The 19,924-nt window shown below is 49.9% G+C and overlaps 4 protein-coding genes across 4 annotated transcripts; all 4 read left to right on the plus strand.

The window, feature by feature from the left end:
* Positions 1–1,692: 1,692 nt before the first annotated feature.
* On the plus strand, positions 1,693–3,237 carry cldn8.2 (claudin 8.2). The gene has a single exon (XM_029000638.1). It carries the CDS (start codon positions 1,831–1,833, stop codon positions 2,740–2,742), a length of 912 nt encoding a protein of 303 aa, XP_028856471.1. The 5' UTR covers positions 1,693–1,830; the 3' UTR covers positions 2,743–3,237.
* Positions 3,238–3,399: 162 nt separating this feature from the next.
* On the plus strand, positions 3,400–5,013 carry cldn8.1 (claudin 8.1). The gene has a single exon (XM_029000637.1). The coding sequence runs from the start codon at positions 3,566–3,568 to the stop codon at positions 4,349–4,351; it is 786 nt and encodes a 261-aa protein (XP_028856470.1). The 5' UTR covers positions 3,400–3,565; the 3' UTR covers positions 4,352–5,013.
* A 634-nt stretch (positions 5,014–5,647) lies between these two features.
* On the plus strand, positions 5,648–6,967 carry LOC114802446 (claudin-8-like). The gene has a single exon (XM_029001364.1). It carries the CDS (start codon positions 5,704–5,706, stop codon positions 6,679–6,681), a length of 978 nt encoding a protein of 325 aa, XP_028857197.1. The 5' UTR covers positions 5,648–5,703; the 3' UTR covers positions 6,682–6,967.
* Positions 6,968–9,128: 2,161 nt separating this feature from the next.
* LOC114801830 (glutamate receptor ionotropic, kainate 1-like) lies at positions 9,129–17,948 on the plus strand. The gene is made up of 16 exons (XM_029000217.1): positions 9,129–9,374; positions 12,376–12,543; positions 12,621–12,878; positions 13,077–13,258; positions 13,519–13,572; positions 13,641–13,814; positions 13,986–14,129; positions 14,731–14,838; positions 14,925–14,969; positions 15,145–15,258; positions 15,330–15,533; positions 15,609–15,832; positions 16,093–16,211; positions 16,515–16,732; positions 16,898–17,123; positions 17,208–17,948. The coding sequence occupies exons 1-16, from the start codon at positions 9,191–9,193 to the stop codon at positions 17,495–17,497; spliced, it is 2,712 nt and encodes a 903-aa protein (XP_028856050.1). The 5' UTR covers positions 9,129–9,190; the 3' UTR covers positions 17,498–17,948.
* Positions 17,949–19,924: the final 1,976 nt, after the last annotated feature.

The following is a 19,924-nucleotide window of genomic DNA, read 5'->3' on the forward strand; positions in this document are numbered from 1 at the left end:
CAGGTGGCAAAGAAGAGCCACTCACCATGAGTTCTCCTTCCCACCCACACACACACATACGGCACAAACACATACAGCAACACAAAAACGTGTCCTATGAACGGACTCCTTCACCACGGAAAGATGGAAGGATTGCTCCCCGTTCTCCCCGGACACAGAGACGTGCGGTAAACGGAACGTCTGTTTACCCGTGCCGCTCGGGTGAGATTACGACTCTTCTGATCCAACCTGTCCGACAGGTTCCTGGGTTTCGCCCGGCCCTCAGTCAAATAAGCCAACAAGGAAGAGGGCTGGAAAAGTGGGCATGAAACAGATCTGTGGAAGTCTCGGCTCTTTGCAGCGGCTGCTGATCTCGCAACGGGTCGCTGGTTCCTTCACCGCTTTCTGATGTGAAAGTTTAACTCACCCTGAGGAGAGAACTACCAGAACTACCCGATCTCCTCTGCTCCGTTAAAAGATTTCTGGGGCCACAGCTTGAATTTGGCAGAATCAGTCAGTTTCAGGAACGGAATATAAAAAAACTGCCCTGAGATGGAAATGTCACACTCAAAAGAGCTCAGAAATAACACAAACACACACATACACGGCAGATCTTCTGCCAACTTCAGACATTCATGAACTTCATCTGTTCAACGCTGCGGTTGGTTGATGTTTCCTGTCCTGGTGACGTCACGCTAAAAACTGAATACTAATTGGTCATTTGCAGCTCAGGTGTCTCCACACCTCATGGTGTCACCTGAGATGACAATGGTCACCTGACACTTGCTACACCAGTGCTCTACTTACAGCCAGAAACAGCCGGACACGCCCTGCAGCCGGATGGGTCTGGATCTCCAGAGCAGAGACATAGCTGTTGTCAGCATACAACATGGTCTGGTGCTGAAGTGATTGTCTTTGTGAAATGCAGCACAGCACATGGTGCACACAACAAAATGTGATCTCAGTGGCACCTTGGCGGCTCAGGATTCGAACCGGCAACCTTCTGATAACGGGTCCGCTTCCTTACCCGCTAGGCCACCACTGCCACTAGTTCTAGCCCTAATGGTCATCTGGCATCTGCCAGATCAAAACACAACTGTGATTAAATGGTCATATCTACACTGTTTTTCTTACACATTCATACCTGGTCAAATCTTTAGAAGACTATACCAGACAAAACAACACAAGACTGTACACGACCGGACAAAACAATACAAGACTGTACACAACCGGACAAAACAACACAAGATTTTACACAACCGGACAAAACAATACAAGACTGTACACAACTGGACAAAACAACACAAGACTAAACACAACCAGAAAAAACAACACAAGACTGTACACAACTGGACAAAACAACACAAGACTAAACACAACCAGAAAAAACAACACAAGACTGTACACAACTGGACAAAACAACACAAGACTGTACACGACCAGACAAAACAATACAAGACTGTACACCTACAGACAGAACAATTAAAGACAGTACACTACTATAGAAAGTAATTAGTTATTTATTACACACATTAGAACAGAGTGAGCAGGTAAACTGATGGATATTTGTTTGCTGGATTTATACTGAAGAAAGCTTGTGTTGGAGTCCCTCCTTTACACCGATTCTCTGAGATCATCAGCCATCCCTCAGCCTTGCTGGATGTTTTAAAGGTTTTTGTTTGTCTAGTGGAGCAGGAGCCACCAGTTTTATGGCCCTCCGGCTTCTTCTGATTGGCCCAAGGTGGCAGAACCAGTCGGGTGGCATATCTCTCTTTGACTACTTTTAAAAGTCCACGTCCTGGTTTTGTCATTTGGCTAGAGCATCTGCGAAGCAGAGTTTGTCTAGCCGCCATGGCATATTCAACCAACGGATCGTACGCGCTCAAGCCCTACAAGGACCGCTCTTATGCGGAGTCCTACGCCGGAACATACGACGACAAGGAGGCCAAGTCGTATGTGGAGACCATCTACGAGGAGCAGCTGAAGAAGGAGAAGCAGAAGCGGAAAGACGCGGTCTGCTGTGAAGTAGTGGCCATCGCCATTGGCTTTTTGGGCCTGATCGGCGTTTCTGCCGTCACCGGCCTGCCCATGTGGAGGGTGACGGCCTTCATCCAGGAGAACATCATCGTCATGGAGACGCGCTGGGAGGGCCTGTGGATGAACTGTTTCCGTCAGGCCAACATCCGCATGCAGTGCAAGGTGTACGACTCCCTGCTGTACCTGTCTCCGGACCTGCAGGCTGCCCGGGGGCTCATGTGCAGCTCGGTGGCGGTCACCACCCTGGCCTGCATCTTCTCGGCAGTGGGCATGCGCTGCACCAAGCTGGTGGACTCTCGCCCGCGCACCAAGCACATTGTCCTGGTGACGGGCGGCTGCCTGTACCTCCTTGGCTGCGTCACCACCCTGATCCCCGTCTCCTGGACGGGCCACGTCATCATCCAGGACTTCTACAACCCGCTGCTGATCGACGCGCAGCGCCGCGAGCTCGGCGAGGCGCTTTACATCGGCTGGGTGACCTCAGGCCTGCTGTTCACCGCCGGGGTCATTCTGCTGTGCCGCCACGCGCCAAGAACCAACGAGGAGGAGGACCCCGCCCAGGTTCTGTACCGGGCCGGGTCCGTTCCCTACAACTACTCCTACCAGCCCTACAGCTACCAGCCGGGATACAGCTACCAGCCCGGGTATCAGCCCGCCTACCAGCCACCATACAGCGGCATGCCGCCGCCGGGGTCCATGGTCTACACCCCGGTACAGTACACCTGAGCGGGACCGGAATAATCCTGGATTTTATTTATCCCGCATCAGGACGGTCCTGGCCAGGAAAGTTCCAGGCGCTTCGGCGCTGGTGTAGAATAAATGGACAGAAACAGGAATGCTGTGATTTTTCTCTGGTTATGGAGGGATTATGCACTAGTTACAGTTGTGTACAGGCTGTTTACTTTTTTTTTTTTTTTTTAATTATTGTCAGATAAAAATAAAAATCTGCTGATTTAAAAAAAATTGTCATTTTTACAGTAAGAAGACTTCCAGTTTGTTACAACTGGAACAGGTTTCCACTGAAAGATGTCTATCACACCAGAGGAATCTGGACTTGTAGAACCAGTCGCCATTCCTCTTAAATCAGAGAGATTTTATTATGTTTCCATCTCCAACCGACAACCGATTCCAGACTGAAGGAGTGAATCTGTCCCGTTTTGTGTGTTTTGTGTTATTACCGTGTCAAAATAATACAATATGAATAAAACATTACTTCACAAATACTTGTTCATGGATTTAGAAGAAAAAGGCATGAAATACATGCAAAACAATGGGTGTGTTACTGTGTTACTGTGTGTGAGACAGAACCAAAGATCCCCAGGGTATCGTTTCCTAGCAACAGGCAACACACCCCGCCCAGTCCTCTATGTCCCGGCTCAGCGGGTGGAGGAGGCGGAGCTCAGGTGCAGCTCAGGTGTGCACCTATCAGCTCCACGTCCACAGGGATGCAAAACCCTCCTTTCCCACTGGATGGAAGCCAGCGTGGCCCCGCCCACACCCGCCGCCGCCGCGGCCCCAACACACCCAGCCAGTGAGGCGGAGGGCAGGAATGGCGAACGGAGTGCTGGAGATCGTGGCCTGCATCCTCACCCTCATCGGCCTCATCGGCTCCGCCGCCAGCACGGGGATGCCCATGTGGCGCGTCACGGCCTTCATCGGCGAGAACATCATCGTCATGGAGACGCGCTACGAGGGCCTGTGGATGAACTGCTTCCGGCAGGCCAACATCCGCATGCAGTGCAAGGTGTACGACTCGCTGCTGGCGCTGTCCCCCGACCTGCAGGCGGCGCGGGGACTCATGTGCTGCTCGGTGGCGCTGGCTGGCGTGGGGCTGCTGATCAGCATCGCCGGCATGCAGTGCACCGGCTGCATCCGCAACAACGACCGCGCCAAGCGGATGGTGCTCATCGTCTCCGGCTGCATGATCCTGGCCTCCTGCGTCTGCTGCGTCGTCCCCGTCTCCTGGACGGGCAACGTCATCATCCGCGACTTCTACAACCCGCTGCTGATCGACGCCCAGCGGCGCGAGCTCGGCGAGGCGCTCTACATCGGCTGGGTGGCCTCGGCGTTCCTGTTCGCCGGCGGCTGCATGTTCACCTGCTGCAGCGTCCCCGAGGACAAGGAGATGGAGCGGCCAGGGTACCACCGCGGCGTGGCGTACGTCCCCTACGCCTACGCCCCGCAGCCGCTGGTGCCCGTTCCGCGCCAGGACGTCTCCACCTACAGCTACCCGTCCAGACAGCCGTCCTTCCAGCACTCGGGCCAGGCGTCCCGACACCCGTCCCTGCAGCCGGCCCGACACCCGTCTGTCCACAGCGCCGTGGCCTACCTGTGACTTCAGACTCACACACAAGCAGAGAAAATTCACGTCGGTCTAAATATCCGATGTCCCTTTCTGTCCGGTGTCCCTTTCTGTCTAAAGTAAGTTGTTGATCAGGAATCTGGAATTTGATCATCACGTCATGCTGTACATATAACATTTTGTGTGGTGTCCCCAGTTCATTTCAGTGGAAAGGGTGGAATATGCCAGTAGACTTTAATAATAAATAGCTATAATTAGAAGAATTATGCATTTGCATGTGACCTTTAGAGATTGTTCCTGCACCCGGAGGCTGTAGTCGCTTTTTGTTAATTATTAAAGTATTGACCTCAGTGAAGACTGTTTAATATGCTTCAGACCACGAGGACACTATCCTGCAGGGATAAGCTGTCCACCATGAAGACAAAATGGCTGTTTGCCGTGGACACTGACGCCGACACACTGTGCTTAGCGGCCGTGTAACTCATGAGCAGCCACGCCCTTTTACAGGCTCTTCAGAGCGGCCGTGTAAAACCTGCACGGTGGAGAATGGAAACGCGCTGTGATGACTGAAATGGAAATATCATTTTTTCCCCATTGTTAAATCATCCAATAAATGTTAATAAAATATTAATATTAATATGAATCATTACCTATACAAATGATGGAAAATAAAATAAAAACACCTGCGTTGGTCACTTGTCGTGCAAAGATAAATAAGAAAACAAATGAGTACAAAATAAATGAGATTCGGATTTAAATGAACAACATCTCACAGCCTTTACACACGTGTGTTCTGCTCTGTGCTGCTGGATGGAGGAGATCTTCACTGCTCTCCTGCCCGCCTGGTCCTGTTGCAGTTTTCATTTTGGACACTAGAACTAGTGGCAGACCCCATTGACAATGCAGGAAAGAACCTGCTCCCCCAGGCGAGCGAGGAGATCTCAGGTATATAATCTCAGGTAAACCCAGGATTTCACAGCCTGGTGTCAGAAGCAGTGAATACCTGGTAGAACGGAAGACCTGGATCTGGATCCTCAGAGGGGATGGTCTTAGGTGGTGGAGCTCCACCATCCCAACAGCACCCTCATCGCGCCCGGGCCTGCATGAGCTGAGGTGCATGGAGGTCAGATGTCTCTAGCGAACTGGCCAGGGCGTGTTAAGCTGGGATGGGCTGAGCCAGCACGAGCAAAGGGACTGTAAACAGAGTAGACAGAGGTCCAAAGCGCCCTCATCCTGTCCACCAATCAGGTGGCTTGACCACCGCTTCCTAAAACAAAGCTGTTGTTTCGTGTGAACACTTGATCTGGAGAGGACAGGAGACAGGAGACGGGTCTGTTCATCGGGGACGTTTTCGTCCCCACAGTTGTGCATCGGCGTGAGTGAAAATGGGCCAGGCCGTGCTGGAGCTCCTGGCGTTGGGCCTCGGCCTGCTGGGCCTCGTCGGGACCGCGGCCGTCACCGGAATGCCCATGTGGAGGGTGACGGCCTTCATCGGCGCCAACATCATCGTCATGGAGACGCGCTGGGAGGGCCTGTGGATGAACTGCTACCGGCAGGCCAACATCCGCATGCAGTGCAAGGTGTACGACTCGCTGCTGTACCTGTCCCCGGACCTGCAGGCGGCGCGGGGACTCATGTGCTCTGCGGTGGCGCTGTGCGCCGCGGGGCTCCTGGTGGCCGTCACGGGGCTCCGCAGCACCTCCTGCATGGTGACGCAGCCCAGAGTCAAGAAGTCCGTACTGATGGTGGCAGGACTCCTGCAGCTCCTGGCCTCGGTCTCGGTCTTCGTCCCCGTCTCCTGGACGGGCTACGTGGTCGTCCAGGACTTCCACAACCCGCTGCTGATCGACGCCCAGCGGCGCGAGCTGGGAGAGGCGCTCTACATCGGCTGGGTGACGGGCGGCGTCCTCCTCGCCTCCGGCCTGCTCTTCCTGTTCCAGTGTCCGGACTCCAAGCCGCGGCCGGCCGCGATTTACCGGCCCGCCTTCTTCTCTCAGAGGCCCACCGTGACCATGTCCAGCAACATGAGCTCCATGCCGGCCCAGGCGCTGAACCAGCCTGTCCCCGTCCGCGGCGTCCTGCTGCCCCCTGTGGCCGGCACCCCGGTCATGTTCCAGAGTCTGCCGTTACAGCACAGCGCCAACGGCGCCCCTGCGGTGCCCCCCGAGCCCTCAGACTCCATCAGGACCGTGGCCACCCCCGTCCACCCGAGTCGGGCGGCCTCGCCGTACGCCTCCCACGACTCCGTCTACAGCTTCCACCCTGCAGCCCAGAGGCCGCTCTTCGTGGGATACAAATATTCCGAGGTCCAGAGGGCCAGTTCCTCCCACAGCAGCAGCGGCTGCAGCGGCATGCGCATCTGAGGACTAATCGTACGGACCCGCACGGGAAACAGGCGCGGATTTGCCCGATGAGCCGACTTTTTCATACACTCCCCATAGAATTTATTCCTTGTATTTATAAAAAAAAGGGTCTTTCCACCTTTTCTGCTTCACTCCCGCTTGTATCCTCAGGTTATTGTCTGCACGTTTATTCGTGTATTTTCTCTTCCTTCACTATATCGAGTGTTTTGCAGTGTAAGGACCAGCATGAAAATGAGCAGAGTGGACGTTTTCAATATTTCCAATAAACACAACAATGTTGAGAGAAGAATGTCTGTTTGTCCCACAACATCAAGTCAGAAACATCACAAAACCATAATGAACAATATTTCATATGGACGAAGGTCTATACATTTTCTCTCTTTTATTGTTGCTATATGCATGCACAATGAGAATAAAAGCAACGAGAAAAATACAAAAAGGTGTCAGAAATGACAAAATGACAGCGCATCATACATACAGGAAGAATAAATATGTAAATGAGGTTTAATATGCACAGTGCGATTTGAAGTGTGAGTTGCACAATATTGCACATTGATTCAGAAGAAGTCACACTAGTGATGATCATGTACAGTGAGTAGTGGATGTTATACAATACACAGATATTACACAGTGTTTCAATGCTAAATAAATATTAATATTGCACAGCTGGGAGATAGAAGGAAGTCCGGGGGTTCGAGGGTTAGACTGAGTTTCGAGTGGTTGTGGCTTTTGGGAAAAAACCTGTTCTTGAGTCTTTTGTACTGCATGGTGACACATGGTGACAGGGAAGTGGCGTCGAGGCTTTACATTTACAGCATTTATCGGACATCTTCTGATCAGGGACAGTCCCCCTGGAGACAGACTATGGTAGCAAGTGGGATCTTTTCTGTTTACTGTGAAATACTCTGGTTTCATTAACAGCTCCACATTCCCACCTGACCCACATCTGACCCCTAGAGGGCACTTCTGCATCAGGGACACAGCATCCTGGTGAGGAATATTTTCACCACTAGATGGTGCAGGAAGGTGTGACGTCACGGAGAACGTCTTAACATCCACCATCGAACCCACTAAAGATGGCCCATACCGGGAACAAAAACTGTTAACTGGAGCCATAAACACAGATATCAAAAAGAATTGTTACCATTTCCTATGAGCCTTTTCAAATCCTAAACTGTTCACAAAACCCAATATATTCTCTTCCAAAACACATTTTAAAAAATTTGACTGTGGCGGAAAGATCTGGGTCAAAACCCCCCGAAATGTGATGTTATTCCAACATTCATGGTTTCTAGAAGATCACAAACACTGGGGTTTAAAGAATGTGCACTTCTGGAACATAACAGAGTATTTCTGTTATGGATCATATTTGCTGTGCCCAGCAAGAACTTGCATTCTTCTTCTGAGCCGGACACTGGATGGAGACATGGTCCCTGGGTGGAGACATGGCCACTGGATGGAGACATGGCCCCTGGATGGAGACATGGTCCCTGGAGGGAGGCATGGTCCCTGGAGGGAGGCATGGCCACTGGATACAGACATAGCCCCTGGATGGAGAGATGGCCCCTGTGTGGAGACATGGCCACTGGATGGAGAAATGGCCGCTGGATGGAGATATGGCCCCTGGGTGGAGACATGGCCACTGGATGGTGAAATGGCCCATTGGTGGAGATATGGCCAATGGATGGAGAAATGGCCCCTGGGTGGAGACATGGCTACTGGATGGAGACTTGGCCACTGGATGGAGAAATGGCCCATTGGTGGAGATATGGCCAATGGATGGAGAAATGGCCCCTGGGTGGACACATGGCCACTGGATGGAGAAATGGCCCATTGGTGGAGATATGGCCAATGGATGGAGAAATGGCCCCTGGATGGAGACATGGCCCCTGGATGGAGAGATGGCCACTGGACAGAGACATGTCCCCCTGGATGGAGACATGTCCCTTGGGTGGAGACATGTCCCCTGGATGGAGACATGGCCCCTGGGTGGAGACATGTCCCCTGGATGGAGACATGCCCCCTGGGTGGAGACATGTCCCCTCGATGGAGACATGGCCCCTGGGTGGAGACATGTCCCCTGGATGGAGACATGGCCCCTGGATGGAGACATGGCCCCTCGGTGGAGACATGTCCCCTGGAAGGAGACATGTCCCCTGGATGGAGACATGGCCCCTCGATGGAGACATGGCCCCTGGGTGGAGACATGTCCCCTGGATGAAGACATGGCCCCTCGATGGAGACATGGCCCCTGGGTGGAGACATGTCCCCTGGGTGGAGACATGTCCCCTGGATGGAGACATGGCCCCTGGATGGAGACATGGCCCCTGGGTGGAGACATGTCCCCTGGATGGAGACATGGCCCCTGGATGGAGACATGGCCCCTGGAAGGAGACATGTCCACTGGATGGAGAGGAGGTTTAATCTGCGGATTAGATCCGCGCCGCGCCGCGCAGCGAAGATTTAATCATTCCTCGGTGTTCCGCAGCAAAGACGTTGTCGGGGTCGCATGTCGCCGTGTGCGACGTTAATCTTCGTGCCGGCGGCGGACCGGGCTGCGGATGTGGGAGGACATGCAGCTCCTGGCCGTCCCTGCGGACCTCGGACCATGGCGCACGGCGGGCGGCTCCTCTTCACCCTGCTCCTGTTCGCGGCGGACCTGCGGCGGGGCGGCCAGCAGGTGCTGAGGATCGGTGAGCGTCCTTCTCTTTCTTCTGCATGTGGAGCTCAGGAGGACTAGAAACTGTAAAGTAACTTCACGGAGGTCCTTCTTCGTGAAGCATTAAGGAGGTTTTGTTCATTGTAGAAGGGCTGAAGTCCCGCATTAAAATGCTGAGCAGATGCTGGCTGCTCGGAGATCTTGTGGACTTTGATAGATGATGATGGTTTGGCCGTATTTGGCACAAACTTCCCTGATTAAAAGCTTCTTAATTGTAAATGGCAAGGAAATCATCCCAGATTATTATAAACAAAAAAACATATTCGTTCCAGATGCCCATGTTGTCCCACCTTTCCGAATTATATTTGCACTCTTTTCTGCAAGGCCTATATTAAATAGTTAAAAATGAGTGATTAGTTGTCACATGTGAAACACTGCAGCGCAGCACACGGTGACACAGTGAAATGTGTCCTCTGTATTTTACCATCACCCTTGGTGAGCAGTGGGCAGCCATGAAAGGTGCCCAGGGAGCAGTGTGTGGGGAACATGTGAGGAACATGTCTGGAACATGTGAGGAACCCGTCTGGAACATGGGAAGAACTCATCTGGATCATGGAAGAAGCCCATCTGGAACATGGAAGGAACCCGCCTGGAACATGGGAGGAACCTGTCTGCTGCTTACCTTGTAATGCTGATTGAATATGGTGTCTTCCTTGGAGAAGGTGGAGATTTTCCTCAGACCCCCACACAGGACTGATGAATGGAAGCTGCTTTTACTTCCTGAGGTTACTGGGTCTCTTGGTTTGAATGGATTATATAAATCTACGGAACAAAAGTGTTTATAGGGATGAGGGAAAATTCTTCTTAAAATCCTTGCTGTCCTTTAATGTAGGTCAGACGCGGGAACCGAAGCGCTCAGATGATGCGTTATGTAAACTGCCCACCAATATAAAATATGCCTTTAATCTGCGCATTGTCCTGCTAATCTTTCAGAATCGCGCTGGCACGAGAGGCCGTCTAATCTTTCTCAGCTAATCTGGCCCATATGGCACTGGTCACAATTAAGGTCCCCACTTTCTCCTGCCGATGACCACTGGCACCAGAACGTGGCGGCCAGCCACTGTCCTCGCTCGCAGCGCTAATGGTGGCAAATCTCCTTCCCCAGGTTGCCCTTAAACAACCAGCACTAATCTGCCTCCTCGGCCGAAGCTGGCGTCCAGCCTCATTTACTTCTACTTGGTTTTGTCCGGTACAACGTCCTGCTGGCGTCAGTAGATCTCGTTCTGCAGCGCTCTGGAAATAAAGTGCAAGACGAGGTTTAACTGAGACGCCGAGGGAGCACAGAGACGACTCAGTCCTGCACATCAAACAGGACGCTGCTGGACGGGCGGGGTGCAGGGGATGCTGGGAAGCCTTCTAAGGAGACGCAGCACAATTACTCCATTGTGGCAGCTGCCTGTCAGAGCAGGAGCCATAAAAATGTCCCACAAACCCTCATTTGGTCCTTTATTCCGTTTCTCTCTTTCAGTATAATGATTTCTGTGCTCATGTATTAAAGTGGCTGAGAGAGCACATAAATGAGCTCATTCAGTCCAACATTCTGGATGATGCTCATGCTCGGTTTTGATGTTTTGCTATATGTGCATGAATCAATGGTAGCATCTACAGGAATCAGAATGAAGCTTTCATAAACCGAAAAAGTAAAGCTGGAGATGAAAAATGACACATCCACCTCAGCGGAACCCATCTGGCCGCAGTCCGTGTTTGTCACGTTGTCATGTGATTGTGGTAGAATTCAGAGGAGAAGGTTCCTGTAGATCCACTGCTGTCTGTAGTTTCTTTAGCATGATTGATTGCTCTTTCCTCCATTTTACTGTCATTCAGACCAGACACCGTCGTATATGACGGACGAATCTGTTCATTTCCAATTTTCTACCATTCACACAAGCAAGAACTATGGGAATAAACATGGAAAATGTTAGTGTCATTAGAGCATGAAGTCAGACTAACGTGTGAAAGTTACAGTGTGAACCATGATTACTCTATAAAGAAATAACAGGCGTGGGCCGCCAACCTCGTCAAAAATCAACAGAATATTAATATTTATTAATAATTAATAAGGTTGGGTTTTGTCAAGCTGGGTCAGGTTAGGTCAGATTGGGTCCAGTCGTCTTGGGTCGGGGTGGCTCAGCTTCTGGTTGAGTCGGCCGACCCGACCTCTACTGCTTCACCCGCCGGTTGCGTCTTCATACACCACGGTGACCATCTTCCACTTGTAGAGCTGCACGATGTCCAGCACGGCCCTGCTGATGGAGGCGTAGTCACGGTACAGGTTTATGAAGAAGCTGTCCTTGATGACGCAACCAGATCTGAGTCGTGTTGGGTCAGGTTGGGTTTGGTCTGGTTGTGTCGGGTTGACTTGAGTTGGGTCAGGTCGTGACGGCTTGGATTATTGGTCGGGTCGGGTTGGTTTTGAGCGGTAAATTAACATCCTCTCCATATGATTTGCTGCTTGGATTTTTTTCAGGTAATTAGTAAAAGTGTTTTGCATGTTGTAAATTAATTTTATTAAATTTGTCCTCATCAAGGGGGCGAGCGGTAAAGGAAGAGGCCCCGTAATCAGAAGGTTGCCGATCCGCCAAGGTGCCACTGAGGTGCCACTAAGCGAAGCACCGTCCCCACGCTCTGCTCCCCGGGCACCTGTCATGGCTGCCCACTGCTCACCAAGGGTGACGGTTAAGTACAGAGGACACGTTTCACTGAGTCACCGTGTGCTGTGCTGCAGCGTCTCACAATGACAACCACTTCACTTTCATTAATTTTACCACGTTTAAGTCATTAAGAGGCAAGGATTGTCATGAGAATAGGAGACACCTCTATTTGATGAATTTGTCTGCTTGCAGGATGTTCGTCCACCTCAGTTCAGCACCTCGCTGTGTCTTCTGATCTCTGTCCAAAAAGCAGCGTGTACGATGCCGTTTATGGTGTCATACGTCCCTTTTTTCATGTCCTCACGGCTTCTTGTGTCACTACAGGGGGCATCTTCGAGACCCTCGAAAATGAGCCTGTTAGTGTTGAAGAACTCGCCTTCAAATTTGCTGTAACCAACATCAACAGGAACCGAACATTAATGCCAAACACCACGGTGACATACGATATCCAGAGAATAAACTTATTTGACAGTTTTGAAGCTTCAAGGAGAGGTATTGTCTGGTTTTAATTTTGGATTCGGTTTCTAATTGTGTATTAAACAATTTAAAATGTCTTTGTCCCTTGCCAGCTTGTGATCAGCTGGCGCTGGGCGTGGCAGCAGTTTTTGGCCCCTCACACAGTTCCTCGGTCAGTGCGGTGCAGTCGATCTGCAACGCCCTGGAGGTCCCACACATTCAGACCCGCTGGAAACACCCATCAGTGGACAACAAGGACAGCTTCTACATAAACCTGTACCCTGACTACGCCTCCATCAGCAGGGCCGTGCTGGACATCGTGCAGTTCTACAAGTGGAAGATGGTCACCGTGGTGTATGAAGACGCAACCGGTGGGTCTCCGGTCCATTCATAACACTTCTGCTTAAACTGTCAAAAAGTCGTTATGAAAGGACGTTCTCACATTAGGAGATTGTTCCCTTTGCGTTCGTAAACTGGCCTTGTTCCACGTTTATCTGTCGAATTTGAAGACATTTCTGAGGATGAAATGTGTTCGAAATGAATGCCATGGATCCTGTCTTCCCCTGCAGGACTGATTCGTCTTCAGGAACTCATCAAAGCTCCGTCCAGATACACCATCAAAATCAAGATTCGGCAGCTGCCCACGGGGAGCAGGGACGCCCGGCCTCTGCTGAAGGAGATGAAGAAAGGAAAGGAGTTCTATGTCATCTTTGACTGCTCCTACCAGACGTCTGCAGATGTCCTCAAACAGGTCCTCTCCTCAGCTCTGTCTTCTGAAAGTAGGTTAAAGTACCTGAGATATAAGTTTCCTGATTCCTCCTCCAAAGGAACTGAACATTTTCTTGTCATGAATCATTTTGTACTCCAACTCTGGGAGTAAAAGTTCAAGTGAAGGGAATTTGGTGTGTAACATCATGGTGACCCCTCATGTGTTCACTAATATAGATAGATATCGTACCTGGAATAAATGTAAGAATTATGTGGTGACTGCATGTGTCTTCCCTCTTTCAGCTCCTGTCCATGGGGATGATGACGGAGTATTATCACTTCTTCTTCACCACATTGGTACGTCCCTTATTACTGTGCAGAATCCACTCTTTTTTAAACTGGGAATGACTGTCTGTCTCCTGTAGGACCTGTTTGCTCTGGATCTGGAGCCGTACCGCTACAGCGGAGTGAACATGACGGGGTTCCGCCTTCTCAACATAGACAACCCACAGGTCGCCGCTGTGGTGGACAAGTGGTCAATGGAACGTCTGCAGGCTCCGCCCAAACCCGAGACCGGCCTCCTGGATGGCATGATGACAGTCAGTGGAAACGGCCAACAACAGAATCCAGCTTCAAATACACCCTGATATTTTACTCTTTAATTTTACACAAATCAGTGTTACACTGATGTCATGAGAAGAGACCTTAAGAGCTGACTACTGAATACCGTTCATCAGCCAGGTGAGATGTGACCATGTTCCTCTCCCCAGACGGAGGCGGCGCTGATGTACGACGCCGTGTTCATGCTCGCCAGCGCCGCTCAGCGCTCGGCCCAGATCACCGTCAGCTCCCTGCAGTGCCATCGCCACAAACCCTGGCGATTCGGCTCACGGTTCATCGGCATGTTCAAGGAGGTAGCCACGCCCATTCCATGACCACTTGCTGATGTAACTGTCAGGTTCCTCACTGTACAATTAATATGGTCGCACATGAGACAACACAAGACTCGTAGGTCCCATCTACGATCTCCAGTTTCAGCTCTTATGCTGTCCAAAATAATTCGTTATTAGAAAGCAAACTACTCTAACTATTGGAAGAAAGCAAGAAAGGTGGAGAAGGAAGGATGGATTATAGAGTATAAGTAGAACTTTTATTCTGTGTTCTGCACGTAAAGGCTTTTGAAGATTAGGTGGGATTTACTGGGGATGCGATGAGGTGCGTAAATCTCCTCTGTTTCCATTTAAGATGAGAAAAGACTTCACTTTGTGTCCAGTTTCAGGTTTATAACAATCAGTCTTTTTCTATTCAAGTGTTTAAGGGTTTAAAGAAGGTAGCTGTGTGTTCTGGATCTGGTGCAATAATCAGTGGAGATGTTTGTGCAGTAAAGGTTCCTCTGATATGTTCAGCACTTTGCTGCTTGCGAAACTCGGTCATGGTGTCTTTAAGGAAAGTATTAGATGTTAGATGTTAGAAGTATGGACCGGAGGACATGAAGACAGGATTTTCGACCCCCAGGTGCAGTGGAGTGGCCTGACTGGACAAATCCTCATAAACAAGACGGATGGCTTACGGAAGGAATTTGACTTGGACATCATCAGCTTAAAGGAGGACGGCATGGAAAAGGTGACCAGCATGCCCCTTGCTCCTGGGTTTACGCTGTATTGTGTCCTCTACACTTAAGACCGACATGTTTCTTTCCTTTCTGCGAGACGAATGGCGAGGGCAGCAGCCGACTGAACAAAGTCTGGAAGAAGGTTTGTATTGTGGTGGATGGTTGTCCCTGTGCTGTTTTCCTGGGGTTCAGACTATAAAACGATGGCAGCTCTGACCCCTCATTTCCTCTGTTTCTTGTCCCTCTTTCCCTTGTTGAGTACAAAGTTGTAACCACATTTAAATGAAAAAGAATAAGCTCGGGGTGCCTGGTTACAGATCGGGGTGTGGAACCCCAGCACTGGCCTGAATCTCACTGAAAGCAACAAAGACAAGTCGACCAATGTGACCGACTCCATGGCCAACCGGACGCTCATAGTCACCACCATTCTGGTAGGACTGTGCCTACAATCTTCTTCTCCTTGGGTTCGGATTTCTGCTCGTAACCCGTGGAAATTTCCCAGGAAAATCCATACGTGATGTACAAGAAGTCGGACAAGCCGCTGTACGGAAACGACCGCTTTGAGGGCTACTGCCTGGACCTGCTGAAGGAGCTGTCCAACATCCTGGGCTTCTCCTACGAGGTGAAGCTGGTGTCCGACGGGAAGTACGGCGCACAGAACGATAAAGGGGAGTGGAACGGCATGGTGCGGGAGCTGATCGACCACGTGAGTGGAAGTCAGGGGTCAGCGAGCGACTGGTGCGTTTTCGTCTCATGACCACGTCCTGTTTCCTGGTGGCAGGTGGCCGACCTGGCGGTCGCTCCGCTCACCATCACGTACGTCAGGGAGAAGGTCATTGATTTCTCAAAGCCATTCATGACCCTGGGCATCAGCATCCTGTACCACAAACCCAACGGCACCAACCCCGGGGTCTTCTCCTTCCTCAACCCCCTGTCCCCGGACATCTGGATGTATGTCCTGCTGGCCTGTCTGGGGGTCAGCTGCGTGTTGTTTGTCATCGCCAGGTAAGGTCATTTGGGAGTAAGGTGAAGTGAGAGTGACGTAACGGTGAAATGTGACCCTTAGTGAGCAGTGGGCAGCGGCACCTTGGAACCAACGTTTGGATTACTGGTCCATTTCCTTACCCGCTAGGCCACCGCTGCCCCGTGTAAATTGCCGTTGCTAGTTATGAAGATAGTTGGTGCCGGTGGTGCAAGATCCTGTCTATTTAGGTTGTAAAGAAAAGCTTCAATTTTTATGCTTCGTTCATTTCGTGTGATTGTAGGTTCACGCCATATGAATGGTACAATCCCCACCCATGCAACCCAGACTCTGATGTGGTGGAGAACAACTTCACCTTAATAAACAGCGTGTGGTTCGGTGTAGGAGCCCTGATGCAGCAAGGTAAGCAGGATGGGTGAAGTTTCAAATCCAGAAACCAGACTCCCTTAAAAATCAGTGGTTACAGGGACAGTCCCCCTGGAGACACACAGGGTTAAGTGTCTTGTTCAGGGACACAATGGTAGTAAGTGGGGTTTGGAACTGGGACTTTGTGATCTTCTGGTTCATAGACAAGTGTCTCGCCCACCAGGCCACTAGCAGCCTATTCTGGTTGATTCAGAATGATAGTACATGGTGGACTGGGCTCATGCTGCAGATGGTTCTTCTTCTGCTCTTCTCACAATATGCACGTCTGTCATATTGCAGGATCAGAGCTGATGCCCAAAGCTCTTTCCACAAGGATTGTGGGTGGAATCTGGTGGTTCTTCACTCTCATCATCATCTCGTCCTACACGGCCAACCTGGCTGCATTCCTGACAGTGGAGAGAATGGACTCACCCATAGACTCTGCTGACGACCTGGCCAAGCAAACCAAAATCGAGTATGGCGCCGTTCGAGACGGCTCCACCATGACCTTCTTCAAGGTGAAAATTATGAATCTGTTTCATATCATTTCCTCATCGAACGGCTTTCAGTCATGAATGGATGAATTGATTATGAACTCAGAGATTTACTCACTGCTAGATCTAGCGGTGGAACTGGAGAGAGAACTCCTGTTTCTGTGCTGAGCCTCTTTGTGTTTTCCTCAGAAATCGAAGATATCCACGTATGAAAAGATGTGGGCGTTTATGAGCAGCCGCAAGAACACGGCGCTGGTGAAGAACAACCGCGAAGGAATCCAGCGTGTGCTGACCACCGACTACGCCCTGCTGATGGAGTCCACCAGCATCGAGTACATCAGCCAGCGCAACTGCAACCTCACCCAGATTGGGGGACTGATTGACTCCAAGGGCTATGGCGTCGGGACGCCGATCGGTGAGAAGATGCCACACAGACCACAACGTCTTTCAGCAGATTCAGTGGGGAGAGTGTCATGAAGCAAATGTCATCTCCTTTCAGGCTCCCCGTACCGTGACAAGGTGACCATCGCCATCCTGCAGCTGCAGGAGGAGGGGAAGCTCCACATGATGAAGGAGAAGTGGTGGAGGGGAAACGGCTGCCCAGAAGAGGACAGCAAGGAGGCCAGTGCTCTGGGCGTGGAGAACATTGGTGGCATCTTCATTGTGCTGGCTGCTGGACTCGTGCTCTCGGTTTTCGTAGCCATAGGGGAGTTTATCTATAAATCCCGGAAAAATCTGGACGTGGAAGAGGTGAGTGTTGGTCAGTGTGAGTGGCACAATAAGTTCTGACTGTGGAACACCGTGGACCTGCTGACCGCAGAAGGACCTCTTTTGTCAGGGATTTTCTTTTCTGTCTGTCAACCTGCCCACCCAAGACATCTTGAGTTGATTTTCGAGAATCTGCATCTGTCCCGCGTCTTAGAGTAGAGATGTAAACTGGTCCATTTATTTTAACAGTGAAGGAAAACTTGAAAATTTCTCCACAAGATTCCATTTCAAACATAGTTATGATCAAATTTTCATCTCGACTCTAATAAACTCTAGTCTGTTTTTTTCTATGCTTCATTTGTTGGTGCGGTGGACACTGAATGTGGACACAAAATATGTCTTATAAAAATGCTAATATTTTAATGTCATGCATTTTATTGATTAGCCATTGAGTGTTTGTGAATTTTTTGCATGTGTTATATTGTTTATGACATTTCTGGAATGTGAAAATTAATTTTGGATTGTTTCATTGTGACAGTCTCAGCTTTTCTCTTTTCTGTCCTTTCTGTATGAAAGAACGCTGTTCTCCTTGGTTCTGTTGTTCCTTCGTTTGTTCCTCATTTAGGGTGCTGACCAATCACATCCTCCAGTCAGTTCCTGTCTGTCTCAGAGTTGGACATTTCTTCCTTGAAATGTGTAGGATGTCAACGTCCAGTGAAGTTCAGTCGATGGTGTCTAAAAATGTTCCGGAATATAACGAGATTTTAGATGGCCGCAGTTAACCTTTCACCAACGTAAACAGGTTCTTTTATATCTTCTGCCGTATGACAATGTCCATATAATGACGATCCTCATGTGCAGGACAAAGCAGATGATATGGGCAGAAATGACAAAGCAGCGTCAGATCTGAAGAGCGCTGGAATAAAATAAATCCAAATAGAAACACAGTTTCTCCTGTTGTAAGTAACACGTGAATTCAGATCATACATCACATCGTTACTTTTATTTTCCTTGCTGTTAAAATGGATCAGCTAGGTGCAGACTTCATCAATGTCTGTACCGTGTTGTGTGACGTCTCGTCTCGTCTTCTTTGACATTTTCCTCCTTTCAGTTCTCTCATGGAGGATCTGGGCAGGAGACAGAAGAAGCATCAGAAATTGCAATGAATCTCTGGACCTCCGGACAAGAGAGACACTGTGACATCACTCCATCACCGACCTTTGACCTGTCGGGGTCTGCGGCCCTGACCCACCTTTTGTCGGTGGGGGTTTGTTCCAGCGCCGTGGATATTTTACTCAATAAAGACTTTTTCTTTTTTTTTTTTCACAAATGCTGCCTGTTGGTTTATTTCAACATGAACACCAGCCTGCTGTTTCTTTGCAAGGGTTCTAGACACGGGGTTCTATTTGTGGGTTCTAGACATGGATTAAGCATTTGTCAGAAGAACACAAATTTGTAATAACACACTGATGATAAGATTCCAACATGAATAGCTTTTTTATTATCAGAAAATAATTCCAGAAGAGACACCAACAAAAAAATTTAAAAATCAACAAAACGTGTCAATATGAACATCTACATTGTCACGGCTGATGAACATTTTACTTGTAGGTTGAGGATAAAACCATAAACTTTATCTGGTATGACCCAGGTCTGGGCTACGTTGGTGACAGCACTTTTGCAGTGGTGGCCTAGCGGGTAAGGAAGTGGACTCGTAATCGGAAGGTTGCCGGTTCGAATCCCGAACCACCGAGGTGCCACTGAGGTCCCCTTGATGAAGGTACCGTCCCCACACACTGATCCCCGGGCACCTGTCATGGCTGCCCACTGTCACCAAGAGGACACATTTCACTGTGTGCACCGTGCGCTGTGCTGCAGTGTAACACAATGACAATCAATTCACTTTCACTTTCTGAATGGTGGACCTGATGCTAGCAGATCTTGACCAATGAATCATAATTCTTGTTCTAATGTGAAGTTATTGAAAGTCTCAATGTTCTGAGGAGTGCAGATGTTTAGTGTCAGACATGTATGTAATATGGAGAGAACCATGTTCCACTGATGCTTTATGCTGTCAGGTCATCAGAAAAATGTGACTGAATGTATTTAGGAGTAATAATCATTAATTTCCTGGATGCATAAAAAAAGGTTGAAAATGCAACTCCTCTTAAACTGAAAAGATGTAAAACCAGCAGAAAACAAATGGCCATAATCCTCCATCAGACTCACTCACAAAAATATCAGATACTGGAAATGAACGCAGACATCAGCTGGAAGTGGACTGGATCAGGATGAAGGTCTGGACCCTGCTCCTCCTGATGCACCACGCCCTGCTGGGGGGATTATGGTATTAAGGCTCGCCTTCCCTAATCCTGTCAATGGGATCCAGTCTCTTCCTTGTGCATTACCCCTATAATCAACCTGCTGCTGATGTGGGGTCTGTAATCACCCGGCCACTCGCTGATGAAGTTCCTCCCCTCGGGGTCTCTCCACCAATCAGAGAGCGGC

This window comes from Denticeps clupeoides, chromosome 13 (genome assembly GCF_900700375.1).
Source record: "Denticeps clupeoides chromosome 13, fDenClu1.1, whole genome shotgun sequence".
In the NCBI taxonomy this organism is placed as follows: Eukaryota; Metazoa; Chordata; class Actinopteri; order Clupeiformes; family Denticipitidae; genus Denticeps; species Denticeps clupeoides.

What these genes read in the sequence shown, in the direction of transcription:
- cldn8.2 (XM_029000638.1), top strand. Translation starts at nt 1,831, where the DNA reads ATGGCATATTCAACCAACGGATCGTACGCGCTCAAGCCCTACAAGGAC.
- cldn8.1 (XM_029000637.1), top strand. Translation starts at nt 3,566, where the DNA reads ATGGCGAACGGAGTGCTGGAGATCGTGGCCTGCATCCTCACCCTCATC.
- LOC114802446 (XM_029001364.1), top strand. Translation starts at nt 5,704, where the DNA reads ATGGGCCAGGCCGTGCTGGAGCTCCTGGCGTTGGGCCTCGGCCTGCTG.
- LOC114801830 (XM_029000217.1), top strand. Translation starts at nt 9,191, where the DNA reads ATGTCGCCGTGTGCGACGTTAATCTTCGTGCCGGCGGCGGACCGGGCT. An exon ending in TGCGGGAGCTGATCGACCAC is followed by an intron (nt 15,534 to 15,608) that starts GTGAGTGGAAGT and finishes TCCTGGTGGCAG; the next exon opens with GTGGCCGACCTGGCGGTCGC. An exon ending in TGGCGTCGGGACGCCGATCG is followed by an intron (nt 17,124 to 17,207) that starts GTGAGAAGATGC and finishes ATCTCCTTTCAG; the next exon opens with GCTCCCCGTACCGTGACAAG.